The sequence below is a fragment of the Calypte anna genome, chromosome 9 (genome assembly GCF_003957555.1).
Source record: "Calypte anna isolate BGI_N300 chromosome 9, bCalAnn1_v1.p, whole genome shotgun sequence".
NCBI lineage: Eukaryota > Metazoa > Chordata > Aves > Apodiformes > Trochilidae > Calypte > Calypte anna.
In genome coordinates this window covers 25,082,612-25,098,891 of record NC_044255.1, presented here as the reverse complement: position 1 = coordinate 25,098,891, position 16,280 = coordinate 25,082,612, and the positions used below count along the sequence as shown (strand labels likewise).

At 51.8% G+C, this 16,280-nt stretch overlaps 1 protein-coding gene across 14 annotated transcripts in view; it reads left to right on the top strand.

Annotated features, from left to right (window-relative positions):
• Positions 1-1,355: 1,355 nt before the first annotated feature.
• Positions 1,356-16,280, top strand: part of MBNL1 (muscleblind like splicing regulator 1) — a 75,675-nt gene continuing 60,750 nt past the window's right edge. For 4 of the 14 annotated variants that reach the window (XM_030455957.1, XM_030455961.1, XM_030455956.1 and 1 more), the window contains exon 1: positions 7,168-7,320. Coding sequence is in view for 1 of the 14 variants with exons in the window: in XM_030455960.1 (XP_030311820.1) it covers positions 7,312-7,320 (9 nt within the window). In the remaining 13 variants the exon portion in view is untranslated. Of the gene's footprint in view, positions 1,421-1,536; positions 1,602-6,919; positions 7,007-7,165; positions 7,321-13,489; positions 13,543-16,280 lie in introns of those variants that run through there. The other 10 variants (XM_030455960.1, XM_030455955.1, XM_030455958.1 and 7 more) reach the window with 8 other exon arrangements.

The following is a 16,280-nucleotide window of genomic DNA, read 5'->3' as shown; positions in this document are numbered from 1 at the left end:
GAGCAAAGCTGTGCCAGCAAGTTCAGCTTTAATCAGTAATTAATGAGCAGTTCTGGTCTCTGATCAGAGAGTGAAGCTTTCCCAGCTGTGTACCTCACACCACAGGGTCTCAGGATGTCTCACCAGCCCAGTGGTGCCCCACTGAAGGGAATTGCCTGGAGAGCCAAGGAGGGATGGTGTTTGCTCACAGGCTGTGCCCAGCAGTGCAAGATCTGTGCAACAAATTAAAACACATTTCCTGGGGTTGTCTACAGGAAGGTATATTTTGTTAATAGTTATTGGGCTTTTTGGGTGGGAAAAAGCCTGGTTTGTAAATAATCCCCTACTTCCCAGGAATAGAGGTGAAATATGGTTTACATATATATATATTTATGTAAAAGGTGCTAAAGTGTCACACTTGGAGCATTCTGCTCCAGCAGCTCTTGGTGCCTCATCCTGCAGGAATTAGTAGCCAAGTGTGTCTGCCTGCAAGGCACAGGTAGGCATGGTGCAGCCAGCATCCTGTGCTGAGCACAATCCCTGTTTTGGTTGCTTCCCAGCAGCAGGTCCTGGAGAGATGCTTGACTCCATGCTTTGAAAGAGCACGAGCTGTGAGCCTTGGAGCCTTGGCCACAGCTTTCTGACAGCAGTAGAGGGAGATGCTGGGAGGGGAGTGGGAAGGAGTGAGAAGTCACTGCTGCTCCTGCTGTTGCAGCATCCTCTGGAGGGGGTTCCAGGCTGCTCTAGCCCACGGGTCACCCCTGGGAGCACGGGCAGAGATGGGATGCTGTGTGCTGTGTTTCTCCCCTGGGGCTGAGCAAGGGAGGTTTCTGGCCTGTTCTGCAGGGCAGGGGCTGGTGCAGGAAGCCTGGAGATGGAGGAGACCACAGCAGTAAGAACGAGGCCAGGCCCGGGGAGGCTGGCAACCTGCTGTTATCTGGGGCTGGTGCAGGAAGGGAGCCCCAGGACCATTGCCCAGTTTGTTGGGCTGTAGGTGATGGCCCAAGCCTGTCCCCCACCAGGTGCTGGGGCAGGTTAACGGCGACAGTGGGGACATCCTCAACCCGTGTGTCCCCAACCCCCGTGGTGGCTGAGACACGAGTGTCCCCATCATCCAGGCTGTGCTGCTGCTGCAGATGCAGCCACAACACAGCACCACTTCCCCTCAGGACTCTGTTTTTTTTATTATTTTTTTTTTATTATTAGCTGAAAGTAATTTTTGCTTCTTTAAGAAAATACATAGGCTAACCGCAGCCCGTCGCCATGGCTACTGCTGTATGCCCCAGCAAATAGCTGATTTCACATCCTGAGCCCCACAGGGCTTGGGGAGCGCGGCTGCCCCGGCCTTTCCCCTCAGCCCCGGCAGACGGAGCCTCTCGGGACCATCCCCGCCGAGCAGGAGGGGCTGTGCTGCCCCAGCTGCACCCACACCACCCCCCAGGTAAGTTCCTGCTCCTCGCCCACCCCCGGGGCCCTCCCCGGCCCAGCAAACCCTCAGCAGAACCGCCCGGGGCTGCTGGGTGGGGTTGGGTTTGCTGCTCAGGGATGGGTTTGTGTCACCCTGCCCGCCTTCCACCGCGCCTGCTACCCCGAGAGAAGCCAGGGAAGCTTTGAACGCTCTGGTAAGTGCCAGACTTTGTTATGCGAAGTTTTAAGTAACAAAACTCCACAGTTCTGAAGTGCAAGGCGAGTAGTAGCTGGATCCCAAAGCAGAGCCTTGCTGGCTCTTGCCAGGGACATCTGTGGTGTGGAGCTCCCCCGGGACCCCGAGCCAGCCCTGACCCACTCCTGGGAGCACGGGGACAGCCTGGCTGGAGGAGCCCACCGGAGCAGCATCCTTATCCTATCTTTTGCTTTACTCTCCTTTTGCCTGTCAGCCTCCTGATGTGCTTGCTCAGATGGAAAACCTGAGAGAAAGATCTTCCTGAGATCTGGGGAAGAGCCCCTGAGCTGCTGTAACTGTGTACCCCATGATGCTGGGGCGCTGGTGCCATGGCTGGGGTGCTGGTCCCGTGGCTGGGGCGCTGGTGCCATGGCTGGGGTGCTGGTCCCGTGGCTGGGGCGCTGGTGCCATGGCCGGGGTGTTGGTGGCATGGCCGGGGTGCTGGCGTCATGGCCATGCTGCCTGCCAGGGGGGTTCTCAGTGGGCACTGAGCACTGGTCCCCTCCAGCCCCAGGCAAGGTGGGTGGGAGCCCATCCTGTAGCATCAGCTCCCCCAGAGCCATCAGTAAAGCCTAAAACCACGTTAATCTCCTGAGAGTGAGTGAACCCTCAGCTTCCTGCTGAGGTCCTGACGGGTTGCTGTGATGAAGCACGGTGTCGGGTGGCAGGCAGGGCCGGGTTGTGTTTTTAAATATCAATTTTAACAAAAATGCCATCAGTTGATAGGAGGCTTTAAAACAAAAGAACAAAAGTGCGGAGGGGCCAAGCTAGGAATTCGCCCACCAGCTTTAGGGAAATGGAGGTGCAGGATGGAACAGGAAGGCCCCCACCATCTTGGGGCATTGGGCTCCACGTTGCTGGCAGCAGCAGCGGAAGCTCAAGTCGTGCTCTAACGACTGCTTTCAGTATCAGCAAGACTGAAATGTCATGTCCCACCTCCCCAGGGAACCTCAGTTTCACGAGTGTCAAACAGCTCCACAGCCCAAGGAAGCAAACAGCATCTCCAGGCCCGTGCTGGTGTCCAGTCTGCACTTGCACTAACATGTGTCTGACCTTGGTAAAGATCAGGCTGGGAGGAAATGAAAATTAGAGTGCAAGGTTTATTTTGTGCTTGTGGTAGCTGCTTGGTGTGACAAAATGAAGCCACCAGACATACTTCGAGCTGGATGGGTTTGCACACTGCTTTTCCTCTCTATGCGTAGCAGGGGGTAGGGCAGCATCTTGCACTCCTGGGTGCAGCAAGGTGCTGCTCCTCAGAGAGGACTGGAAATGGTTGCTGAGTTGGTGCCTGAAGCAGCTGTGGTTTGTGCATCACAGGTTACCCCCTCTGCCCATCCCAGGTGAGGAATGGATCCCCGAGGGAGGGCTAGGAATGAGCCATCCATAGTGCAAGTTTCCTTATTCTACAGACTCGAGTCATCTGCCCTGTTGTAATCACAAAGATGCTGTATCTTTGTAAATATATTTTGTAAATGCATTTTCACCTTGTGTCCCTAATGCCATGCCCGTGACAGCAGGGCCTGTCACTCAGTTTTCCCTTCAAATCTTTTCTGTCAGGTCATTTTGAAGCAGGCACTGAGTGGGAAGTGTTTTTATTCTGCTCAAGTTGCAGTCGTGAGGAGGATGCCACATCCCCCCGTGTATGGCACCAGGACATGCTGGGCTCCTACTGTGGGGCTTCTGCCAGCCCAGGCTGGGCCACCAGGGGCCCTGCAGCCTTCCTTGGTGGGTTTTACAGGGATGAACAGGCAACCTTGCACAATTCTCAGAGGTCAGATTCTTGCTTCATTGTGCCAGGGCTGTGTTAGCTCAGACAGAGGGTTCCTCTTTTTTTCTCCAGTTGTTCTAACGGAGTGACTCTAAAACACAAAATGTCTCTCAAAATGCTTTCTCTGTACACGCCACGTTTCTATTTTCCCTTGTCTTCTTTTTGCTTGAATGGCACATGAGGCTAAGTGCTCCATGACATATTTCTTTATCTTCCTCTGCTGGAAGATAATTAGCCCATTGTCTTGTTTGGTGTCCCAGATGGTAATTATTATCATCACCAGATGATCATCTGGGAGACCCCTGGATCTGAGACCTCCTTATGGTTTCCTCTTTACCATGCTCTGCCTGGACATCTTGTAACTGCAGAGCTTGTGCCTGGCATCAGTGCTCTGGGGTTCAGTCCCTGTAACTTATATGAACCAATGTGAAACAGACTGGGTTAATTTTATCAGATAGAGGGAGAAATAATATCATGAGCAGGGCACAAACCCAGTGACAAGGCACAGTGGCACCTCAGTGCCCATGTACCCCCCCTGCAGCCGTGGTGGAGGCAAGGACAAGAGGCACAGTTCAGGCACCAGATACTTTTAAAGCTGGCTCTGTGTGTAGAAAACATAATTTGTGCAGGCACTGGCCTCCTGCAGTTACTTATGGGAAATCTGGGCAGTGAGGAGTTTGCACAGAAAACTTTGTGACTGCAGCAAGAGCTTTGGAAATGCCCCGTGTACTGATGTAAGCATGGGGAGAGGAAGCAGCCCCACATATTTCTTTGTGATAGAACAGAAACAGGAAGAGCAACAAATGATCCATTACAATATTCGTTCCCAGGGACTACCAAGGCGTATGCACCCAGTGCTGATGTTATCTGACTGTACATCTGCAGGGAATGACAGGCAGAGCCATGTAGGTCAGGCAAATATAAAAATACGATGGGGTACAAATCGTCACTTTTTTTTTTTTTTAAATGATCTGGATAAAACTTTTTTGAAACACAAATTTAAATTCACCACATAGTCTCCCAAAAGGAAAGGGAGTGTTTCTGTAAGTCCTTTCAGTCTCCAGTTTCTATAAAAAAACCCAAAGATGCTAAACAGAGAATAGCAGGAAGCCATCCCAGTCAGTGAGGTGCCTTTGCTTCCTGGGGCACCCAGCACCCCAGGGTGCTCCTGTGGCAGCTCAGCCCAGGCAGCTCCAGGGGAGGGAGGGAGGCTGGAGGCACAAGTGCTGCACGGGCTGTCCAGGGTGTGATTAGAGCACAAAAGTAAAAGGTAATTATATTCATGCCAGGCTGTATAATAGAAAAACAACAACAAGAAAAAATCACAGGAAGAAAGAGCTGGAGTCCAGATCTCTTGAGCAGGTTATATTATTTGTCTCTAAAGTAAGGTGAGGAATTATTCATTAAAGCTGAAAAAGCACAGTGTCACCTCATTTCACACAACATAACTCTCAGCTTCATTCAGGCCCAAGTACAGATAAGGGGAAAAGGCAAAATTCTTCCAGTCTCCAGGCCTAACAAATTTAAAAGCAAAGTGGTTTGGCTTGTTGGACTGAAGGATATGGCAGATGTAATTCTGAGCTGTCAGTTAAAATTTCAGAAGTCAACAGAAGCTCAGTATCTATAAATAAACAACATGCAATTGCAGAGGCAATGCCACTTTAGTGCTGGTTTGTTTTGTTAATTTGTGAGGTAAAAATAAACATATTTTGGAGCAAATGGGTAGGGGTAACAGGTGATTCTCAGAATTGTAAGCATGCTTGGGGAGAAAAGACAATCACGAGATGGGAGAAGATGGGAAGGAAAAGTTCCAGAGACTCCCATGGGCTGGGGCCACCAGCCCGGGCTTTGGCACCCACGGAGCTGCTTGGGCAGAGCCTGTGGCGAGAGGAAGAAGGGATTTCCTCATCCTGACTAATTGGCCGCTGTCACATTTAGCAATGGGGAGCAGGAAGGAACAGAAACTGTTGCGGTGCTCACTGTCAGGTAACAGTTCTCTGAGTTGTTGCCTATAGAAGAAAACAGAAATTGAGTTTAAAAGTTTAAGGGAAATGGAATAATAGACTTTTCTTGGAAATGTAGGTGTATATGCATTGAAATGTACTCCAGCTCACCAAGAAGCAGTTGCTTCATATGATATAATACTTTGGAAAAAACCACTAAGCAAAATGTCTCCTGGAATCAGTGCAAATATTTGTAGGGTTTGGGTGTGAGTTTGGCTAAGACACAACTGCTGCTGTGATAGCAAAAGACAAAATCAGAGAGTCTTGCCACTGATTTTATTTAAACAGTAGAATATAGAGAACTGAGAAACAGAGTTTTCAAAGACATGGGAATCTTCTATGGCAAGTGGGGGGAAAAAAATAAAAATTGAGCAATGTAAGAGGTATATTGTGAGCCTTTGGGGTAGAACAGACCACACACCATGAAAGAGAAGTATAGATCAAAAAAGAGTCAATCTTAGCAGGGTCAGAGGAAGAAAGAGCTGGAAGAGGGACCACAGAAGGTCACTTAATCCATCCCCTCACCCCAGGCAGGATGCAGTGTCCCTAAATCCCACCTCCTGGATAGTGTCTAACCTTGGTTTAGTGCCCTTCTCAGGCCTACTTTTTTCCCCTTTAAATCCAGCCTGAGTTCCTCTCGTTGCAGTTTGAGCCCATCTTCTCGTCCTCACAGCCATAAATACAGAGACAAGAATGTTCCCTGCTCTTTACGGTGTCCTTAAATCTTGGAAGATCGCTGCTGCACTCCCTTGTCTTGGCGCTATCAGGCTCTTTCCAGCTTTTTTCCATTGTTCTGTCCTCACCACCATCTCTGGAGCTGCCATGCCATGTCCCGGTGGCCTGGCACAGGTGGCACCAGACCCCCCGTGTCCCCCTGTGTCCCCGTGTCGGCACTGGCAGCCTGTCTGCCTGTGTCTTTAGGTGCTCACCTTCTCTTTCTGTCCTGGAAGAGAACATTGTGTCACTGCTTGTGTGACAGTGTCGGAGCACAACTGTCCCCTCAGTGATGGTGAGGGGAAAGGAGAAGGGTCCCGGGATGGCTCCGGGAGCAGCGCTGGGCTCCCGGGGTGCCCGGGGACAAACCTGCCCCGTTGGAACCTGCTGGGTGCCCTAGGATGCAGAAAGAGGGGGACGCAGGGGCGTTTCGCTTGCTCTGAAGGGACTAAAGGTGCCATTGCCTGCGCAGGAAAAAAAAGAAAAATAAGAAAAAAAGCGAGTTTGGGAGCGGGGGGTCTGAGCAAAGCGAATTGTCAAGGGGAGCAGTGTTAAACATGCATCCCGGGGACCCGCGCTGGCGGCAGGCCGGGCTCCGGGCTGAGCTGTTTTGCCGAAGACATTTTCCACCCGCGTCCCTCCTCCCCCCGACGCGATTTTTTTTTTTTTTTTTTTTCTTCTTCCGAAACCGGAGGCGGCTGCGGGGCCGGGCACGTGTGCTGGGGCCCGGGCACCGTGACTCATGAGGCGCCGGGCCGCTCCGCCACGGGGAGGATGAGGGAGGCGATTCCCCGGGGGAGGGCAGCCCGCCACGCCGCCGCTCCGCGCCTTCTCCTCGGCTGTGAGTCCCCCGCATCCCGCAGCCTCCGCCGGGCTTAGGTGAGCGCGTCCGGACCGGGGCTGGGCCCGGGCTCCCCGCGGGGCCAGGGCTCCCCTTGGGCCGGGGCCGGGTCTCGCTTCCGGGCGGGGCGGGGGCGGCGGCGGAAGCCGGGGCCGGGGCCGGCGCGGGGAGCCCGGGCCGCCGCCTCCCGCCCTCCTCCCTCCCTCCCTCCCCTCCCTCCTTCCCTGCCTCCCGCCTCCTCCCTCCCGCCGCGCCGGCGGCACTGACAGCATGAGCCCCTGACTGGGCCGGGCCGCCGCGGCCGCCACCGCCGAGCCCGGGCAGGGCCGCCCGCCCCGCGGGCATGCCAGAGGTGAGTGCCGGCGGGGCGGCCGCAGGTGCCCGCGGCGCCGTTAACCCCCGGCCCGCACCGACCCGGCCCCGCGGCCTCTCCCGGCGCGGTGGCTGCGGCGGGGCCCGCGGGCGGCGGCCTGCCCGGGGCGGGGACCCGGGACCCGCTCCGTTCGTCTCTGCGGACCGGGCTGGATCGGGCCGGGGGAGCCGCCGCACTCAGCCCGGGGGGGTGGTGGTGGGGGGGAAGGACGGACCCTGAGCGGCTGCCGGGGCGCGGCCCCTCCCCGGGGCCGGGGGGGTCCCAGCCCGCTGCGGAGGCTGCTCCCGGGGCCGGCAGCCGTGCGGGGCAGGTGCGGGGGGCGAGCGGCGCGTCCCGGGCTCCCGGGGGAGGGAGGTGTCGGGGTCCGGGCCGGCGGGATCAGCCCTGGCGGTGTCCGGGGCGGTGCGGTGGGGATGCGGGTGCGGGAAGCAGCGCGGTGGTTGGCAGAGCAGCCCCGGGTCGAGAGGGCCGTGCCCAGCGCGGGTGTGCGCACATCGCGGTGCCGAGCGGAACCTCCTGACCGCACCGCCTGTCCCGCCGGGAGGTTCTGCGTTAGCTGCCTGGAAATGGGGCCTTATTTTTATTTCTTTCTTTCTTTCTTTTTTCTTTTTTTTTTTTCTCCCTTTCCTTTTTAGAGAAAGTTCTTGAATTCAGAACTTTGTTTTGCATCTCGTTCTTGCAATTAAAGCAGCTTCTTTGGATGGTAGTATGGTGGAAGAGAAAATGCCAGGATGCTGTCTGTGTGGAATTGTTATTTTAGGAAAAGGTGTGATTAATATTTTTTAGAAATAAATTGTTCCTTTAGGTAATTTTTTTTCCTAAGTCGGGGTAATTACTGACACAAAACCCGGCAGTAGGACAGTGGTGACAAAGAAGTAGCTGTAGTGGAGTTGTGTGAGAGGAGGTTTAACCCAGAGATGTGCGGGAGAGGGGCATGCAAATACCGAGTGGGAACGGGAATAAATAACTGGACTACATCGTCTTTTGCACTACAGAAGAAAGGCTCTAATGAAGCTGCACATTCTGTAGTGACAAGGAAATAATTTGCATAATGAATAACTCACCGTGGTACTTATCACTGCAGGGGAAGTTTGGGGGCCAGTGCCTGAATCCACTTCGGTCCCTCTGCTTGTCTTGGGTGCTGACCCGTCCCAGACCTTCTGACATGCCACAATATTCTGATCATTTCAAATTTTCATAACCAGATGGTTTCTGGACTTGAGAAAATTTCGAGACCTTATTACCCTGTAGGTTGCAGGTATGAATTAGCAGCATCCGTGTGGCCTGGGAGGCTTCTGTGACACTGAAACACACGGGACTGTGCAGTTGGTGGTTACTCGGGCTACTGAGGAAAGATAACCCAGGCGAGTATTTTTAGGCTAATATGTGAGAGAAAGTGACAGGGTGTGGTTTTTGTCTCATTTCCTTGAAGCCATCATTGAATTCAATTTATTTTGAATGTCAGGCAAGGGTCTGAGCCCAAAGAGGCTTGGTTACTCTATGGGACATCAACAGGAGAACCGAGGCATTCTGTGAGAAGTGTGTAATTCTCCTGAGCCAGGCAGCAGTGTCAGAGCTGTGCTGGGAACATTCCCCAGGGTCTCAGCAGAGGGTATGGTTTCCATCCATCCCTGCACAGTGCCTTGGGGTTTTCTTTCCTTGTACCCACACAATCCTTCTCTGAGCATCCCGTCCCCGAGGTGTTGCGGAGCCGGGTCAGCACCAGCTTCGTGTTTCCCTGGGCTGGAAACTGTGCTGCAAACACGGGAAATCAGGAACCTGACAGACAGGGGTCTGACCCAGGTTCTTCATCCTCGTGGCAGAATATGTTTTAGTTTGAGAGGAGCGAGTTAGCGGGGAGTGTTTGTCTTCTGGAGTGTCAACAAAACGGTTTCAATGAGCAGTAGCAGAGAATTTTAATTTAAATTTTCCTTGATATAACATTATCTAATCATGGAAGTAATCGTAGTCATAATTCAGAGCAGTCTAATAAGTCTGAGTCTTCTCTGAGAGGTTTTTCTATAGTTGGCCACGGACAAGATTGGCTGCAGTTGGTGTTCAGCAATGTGAGGGCTTCCAGCAAGGTGAGAATTAGGACTTGGGGAACATGTAAAAATTTCAGGGCTTTTTGCTGACTTTGCTATAGACTACAGATGCTAATAGTCTGTTCTGCATTGGGAAGTTCAACAGTATACTCAGAAATAATTGTGAATCAAGCTGCTTCAGGCCTTAAATTAATTTTCACTTTTGGAGAAAGGTTAATTCCATTTTGCACCTCTCCACCTCTTGAATTCTTCTCTTTTGTTACTTCAGTAGCTCTCGGATGCTGTTCACAGTTTCATAGTATTGCTAGGTCATAATTTCTGAGTTTATCTATATTCTGCTTCCTATAGCAAGGCCAAGGACTGAGCAAACTAGCATTTGTAGGCACCTCCCAGACAAATACCACATGCTGACAAGCATCTGAAAGTAGCAGGTGCTGCTGTTCTTTCTTTTAAAGCCTGTTTTGCATGGAGGTTTCTGGTGCTTGCCCAGTTTGCATGTCTCGGGAGCACTGAAAATGCTGCTTCCCAAAATCTTGTAAGCAGGGAAGTTACTCTTCAGAAGACTCTGTCCTGTCATCGCAGCAGTCTGTCCTCCGGGGGGGTTTTACAGGGCTGGTAGAGGTACTGTGGCCTTTGCTCAACATCTCAGCTGCATCACTTTGCATCCCTCTGTCAGGTGCAAAGCTGCGAGGAGAGCCCGTTGTGTACTGGAAACCTAGGGAAGAAATGTACAGGAGATGGTGGGGCATCCCACCAAGCAGCTGGGACCAGCATGAAACCCCCAAAGGATGCTGCTCCAGAGGGAGCCAGGTTTTGCAGCTCCAGGGTTTTCCCTGCAGTGTCCAGGACGGGATCTGTGGCCTCAGGGAAGGTTCTTACACCTGCGGTGTAGATGAAGATCTCACAGCCAGCTCAGATTAAAACCAGAGGCTTTCCTCTCTGTTTTGATTCCCACTAAGCACTTGCTTTCTTCTGCTGCTTCAGATTTAATGAGGAGGTGCTAAGGACACAGGAATGCCTGTAATTAGGAGGATGAATGAGCCTTAGCACCTCTTGATGTCCAGAGTGGAGGATGATTGCTACTTAGGAACGGGCTGTGTAAACTGGGAGCATCACTTTTCTCTCGGCGCTGACACTGGGGAAGTCACACGTGCGGGATTATCAGAGGCGCCTGCAGTAACTATTCATTACTTTCAAAGGCTTAATATGTGTTTGCCTTAACACATTTTAAATGCAAATGCTCTCAAGAGGTAATTTTCTTGTTAACAAAGACCAGTCGCTAAGATAGAACTGCAGAAGAAGTTCTGTTTTGTTGTCACGTTTTTATGATTTTTGTCCGTGTGGAGGGTAACTGAGTATTTATCAAAACATTCCTGCAACTACTTCTGTCCAGAAGGAATTTTACTGTAATTGTTTTGAATATTTTAATAATAGTTTCCCAGTCTGAGCAAGGAAGGGATGCTCATGTCAGTGGTCAGGTGTTGCCTGAAATAACCTAGGTTTGTACCATTGGTCAATTAGAAGTGGTGGCAGAATAATCCTGCAGATCTGGTGCTGCTTGAGGGCTCAGAGAGCCACTGGGGTGCCAGCAGAGCTCCCGTGTGTACATCCAGGGTTTTGGAAATGTGCTCCATACAGCCCCCAGCTGTGGGAGCTGGCTGCTTTGGACTCTTCCCCAGGGACCTGGGTGTTCAGACCCATTCCAATGTCCTCAGAGGTTCCCAGGTCTTCCTTTGCTCCTGCAAACGTGGTGGTCTGTTTGTGTTTCGTGGGGATTAGAGCAGTGGTTGATGATTATTATTTTTTAATTTAATTTTATTAACAATTCTATATTGTAAACTTGGTTTCCCAAGTAATGCAGCAAAGTAAACAACATTTCCTTCCTACTGCCCCTCGTTATTTACTGAAAGGATAAACACGTGAATGGTTTTTTATTGCTGTCCTTGGTGACATTTGGAGGCAGTTCTGCCGTGAAGATGTGCCATTGTAACTCCCATTAGCCTCCGTCAGAGTTTGCAGCAATTAACAAGAAAAGGGACCATTAAAACTGTATCACAGTTGTGACAAAACTTGAATACACACCAGCATTAAAAAATACATCTCAAGGTTCCTCCTCTTCCTTCGGCGGCTTGTGCAGGGTGAGTGCCTTGGTCATGGCTTCCTTTGGAGGACTGAGGCAGTGATAAATGCTGGGTTGCACTGGTTGGTGCATTCCAAACCAGCAGTGAATTTTCCTGCTCTGAAATCTCCTCCCCAGCTCCAGTGGAAGCAAGAGGGGAGCAGCAGCAGCAGCAGGGAGCTGGTGCAGGTTGGTGCTCAGGATGCTGCTGTTTGATGGCTGTGTGAGGGTTTGGTGTGTGCTGACCTCGGGATGAAATCCAGCCATGTGTCAGGGGAATTGCTTTTCCTCTGGGATCAACTCTGTTTTTAAAATGTCTGCTTGCTGCAGCTACTACCTCATGGAATAGTCTGTGTTTCACATTGGGTGCATATGCTGCATTGTTATAAAAGAATATTTTAATCCTAAATATGTTTGAGGCAGCTGGGAGATCTCTCTTTTAATGTACTATATCAAAGGAGTCAGAGTTTGCAGTAGAAATAATCTGTTGGTCCTCAACAAAGTCTAGCTGAAGTTCTCACTAAATGCAGCTTGAATTTGTAATTGGATGGTTGCTGTTTGGTATTAATTAGAAGCACCAGCAGCAGCATGTAAGGTAATAGTATTCTTTTGTCACTAGGATGCTCTCTACTGTGCTCAGAATTAATTTTGTGTGAATCCACAGATTCCTCAGGAAAACTGAGGAAGCCAGCACTGAGTAAACCCCGATGGGTTGTGAGTTCTGTGTAGCCAGGTTGTCATTTCCACAAGCCAGCTGTGTGATCAGCACCAGCTCAGCCCCAGGTCCCCAGCTCCTTCTCCATCCCCCTGGGCACTGCTGGCAGGAGGGCTGGGAGAGGAACAGCTTCCAGCCCTTATTTGAGCACTGCCAGAAAGTGTGCAACTGCCTGTGTTGCTCTCAGGGCCTTATGCTTCTGGCAAAAATGCCAAATATTTGCTTTCACAGAAAAATATTTTGGGACATAAATATGCAAGCTGTGTATCAGTGGCTGAATCAGAATGAATTTCAGCACAGTGAAAAGAAGTAAGTACGAGATGGGTTAAAATGTGTCTGGGCATTTGGTGTCTGGAGAAGTGCTCCTTCCCACAGCCCTCCAGCCCAGATGGATTTGTCTCTTTTTTATCAGTTCTTTGTTTGAATTCACAGGTGACAGCTGAAACTTTACAGCCCAGGTTTTCCCAGTGGGTGCTCACCTTCCTGTCTGCCCCTCAGGAGCCTGCTCTTGTACAAGGGATTTTTTTCACTTCCATACGTGTTGTTAACGTTGCATTCGGAGCTGGTTCTTAGAAAAGTGAGTCAGCCTTGCTTGCAGTGGCACAGAAAAAACCAACAGGTCTCTGAATTTTCCCCTTATCTTGCTACACCACATTTTATATATCTTGTAGAGAGATGTTTTGTTTCTACGGTTTCAGACTTTGTGTTTCAGTAGATTAATAGACTTAGCAGCTCTGTTTTGTAAGCTTGGTGATGATAACAGCACAAGAAGTCATGAGACGGTCACAGATCATCTGGCAAGGCAAAATATGCCTTGGGCTTGGGCTTGGAGTAGGTATTATTTGGGGAGAAAAGTAAAATGTTGAAAGCATTATAAATGACACCTCCTGGCTTGGGTGGCTCTAAGTTCAGGTGTGACTGAAGAGACAGTTGGTGGTCGTGGTGTAAATGTACACACAGATGGTGAGGCAGCACCCGTGCAGTGTGTGTGTGTGTTTGTGTGTGCAGTGTGTGTTTGTGTGTCTGTGTGTGTTTGTGTGTCTGTGTGTGCAGTGTGTGTGTGTATGTGTGCAGTGTGTGTGTGTGTGTGTGCAGTGTGTGTGTGTGCAGTGTGTGTGTGTATGTGTGCAGTGTGTGTGTGTATGTGTGCAGTGTGTGTGTGTGTGTGTGCAGTGTGTGTGTGTGTGTGTGCAGTGTGTGTGTGTGCATGTGGTGTTGGTGCCCCAGGACCAGGGCTGTTCTCTGTGTCAGACCCTGGGCTCCTCAGCCCTCGCTGCCCACATTCCTGCTGGCTCCTGCACCAGTGGGTCCGGCTGCCAGGGGTGAGTAAGGACTTGGGAAGCCAGAGCATGTTTGGGCACTGGGCCCAATCCTGCTTCCAGAGAAGTTAATGGGAATTTTTCCTTCTAAAAAAGGGAGAGCAATCGGAGCTCCTTGGCGTGGCTCTGCAAGGCCTGCAGGGCTCCTCTCCCAGTAGCCATCTGCCTGGTGTGGGGAGGAGGTGGCCTATACAGGGGGCCATGCCCACCCCCCCATGCCCACCCCATCACCTGAGAGGAGCCCAATCCTGTAGCAGCCCCAGCCGTGGTGCTGTGGTGCCATTACCTGTGCTGCAGGGACACCCACGCAGTGCTCGGGGAAGGGAGGCTTTTCTTTCAGATCGAAGTGAATTGCTGTAGGTTTCCTGCCCTGTGAGGTTTCCTGCCCTGGCTGGGCCCAGACCCACCCGAGGTGCTGAGCCTGGTGAGGAGCCCGGAGCCCGGCAGATGTGTCAGGTTTTCCAAGGAGGTTGCCAAGCTGAAGGCAGCAGTAATTAGGCCTGGATCCACCGTAGAAACCCCGTGCCTGGGTCTGCGCAGGCGTGGGGAGATGGTGCTCCTGCATCCAGGGAGGTGCAGCTGCTCTGGGGGGGGCTGTGCAGAGCCCCCCACCCCTCCTCCTCCTCCCGACGGGTCCCCCCGGGGCAGCGCTGTGTTGGGGGGGCTGTGCCATCTGGTTTCCATGGCAAAGAGGTCCTGTCAACTGCACATGCTGATAAACACAGCATGATTTACTTGTGAGAAATCAACTTGAGTACATTTTTTTTTTCCTGTGACTCCCTGAGGCTGGGAAAAAGAAAAAGGGGGAAAAAAAAAGAGTTTCTTCCAGTGTTTGTAAAACTTCATTAGTGCCTGGGCTGCCTTTGTCCTGGGATCACTTTTGATTTGCAGTGGAATCCTTTCCATATCTGATTTTATACAGGGATTCTTCAGTGCTCAATATATGGGCAGAACTCAACGTGGCTGCTGTGAAAAATCAAAGATAGTGAGGGAATCCATGGTACCGACAGTGCAATTACCTGCTTTTCAGATTCTTCATCTGTAGCAGTGAAAAATGTTCTTCTAGGAGTCTAGGTACTTGCTGCTGTGACTTTGCTTTGCAGACTACCTAAAAGAAAGTCCCTGGGACTTGGGGGGGCTTGGAGGCAGGGGTGGTTTTGGGGGAGATGGAGGCAGGGATGATTTGAGGGACATTGGAGGCAGGGGTGATTTGGGGGCCTTGGCAGGGAGGGGTGGTTTTGGGGGGCTTGGAGGCAGGGGTGATTTCAGAGGTGTGTGTCCCCGAGCCCTTCTCAGGGCTGTGTCCACAGTGTGCTATCCTTCAGTGCCAGCCCCAGGGGTGACCCCATTTTCCCTCATTCCTGTGTCATTTTCTCATCCCTGGTGGGGAGCATGTGACTGTGACAGCACTGCCATAGCTCACCAGAACTGAGCTGGAGTGGCCAGGCCATGAAAACCCCAGTTGTAACTTGCTGTTGAAAGCGGAACCGTGTCTAACGTGTTCCTCATTAGCTGTGCTCATGTCCCCTTTTGTCTGCCCTCAAGTCACGTAAGGATAAGTCTGATGTCCCCAGCAGGAGCAGGCCTGGTGATGCAGTGGGTGGTTGGTGCTGAGGTGCCCACACTGCCCTGGGGAGGGACAGCATGCCAGCTCAGAGCAGATGACAGGAATGGTCTGTTCCCTTCCTGGTAATTAAGTTCAGATTTAATCTTCCTGGTTAATTTGGTGTGTGGCTGTGGTGGCTGCTTCCAGGCTCCTGGTTTGTAATTATTCACATAACAAAGTGATCATCGTGTGAATGGGCAAGGACTTTGAAATCTAGAGTTTGGTGATGGGGTCAGGTGCAGGAGAGGGTGCCTGGTCTGGGGCAGATGAGTGGAGCTGTGTGGAGGGCTTTGCTGGGTGAAGCAAATTTGATTACTAATAAATGAATAATAAGATTAGTACTGACCATGTATGTGCTGTCATCCACCAGAGTGGTCTCTCCAGACTCATTTCACCCACTGCTCTTTCTAGGGAAGGAAAAAGCCACCCGCTGCAACCAGGGCCCTATGGCAGCTGCCCTAGGAGGGGAAGGGAAAAGCAGTGTATCTGGCTGTGAAAAGCAGGAGCCTGGCAGTGTGAGGTGCTGCTGTGTTTCCCCTGGCCATAAATCAGGTGTTGAGGTGTCTGAGCAGCAGGAAGCCAGGCTGGGGGGTCAGCTGCATCTCCCCTGAGAGAGCTCCTCCGGGTCATTCGTCCTCCCTGAAACCATCAGCATCAGCAGAATCTGATGTTGGAAGGAAGCACTGGCTTCCCTTGCTGAGTCATGGACACTGCTTCTTTCTGTGGTGGTTGTTATCATGGGTGATGCTAAGAACCACGTTTCACACATGCAGCATCTCTGTGTGTGAGCAGGGGTGCAGTCAGACATCCCTGTCAGTAAGCAGTGTTCTCCAGCTCTCTGCACTCTCCTCTCTGCCACAGTCACAAGTACCCCTGGGGTTTGAATCCCAGCTGTGGGACCCAGGATGAGGTTCACCATGTGGTCATGTCCTTGAGGAAAACACCCCAAAAACTGCTGTGTGCAGGGTGGGTTTGGCCCCGTGTGGCTGCCCAGCCAACAGAGCCAGCCTGCTCCTGGCTCCCTGCTGCAGGATGCAGGGCAGGGACATCTCATGGGGCAATGTGCCTTTCTGTGACAAGGGACAGCCAGGGGGGCTGGCACAGCCCGTGATGGCTCTGTGGGACTGGTCCTGGT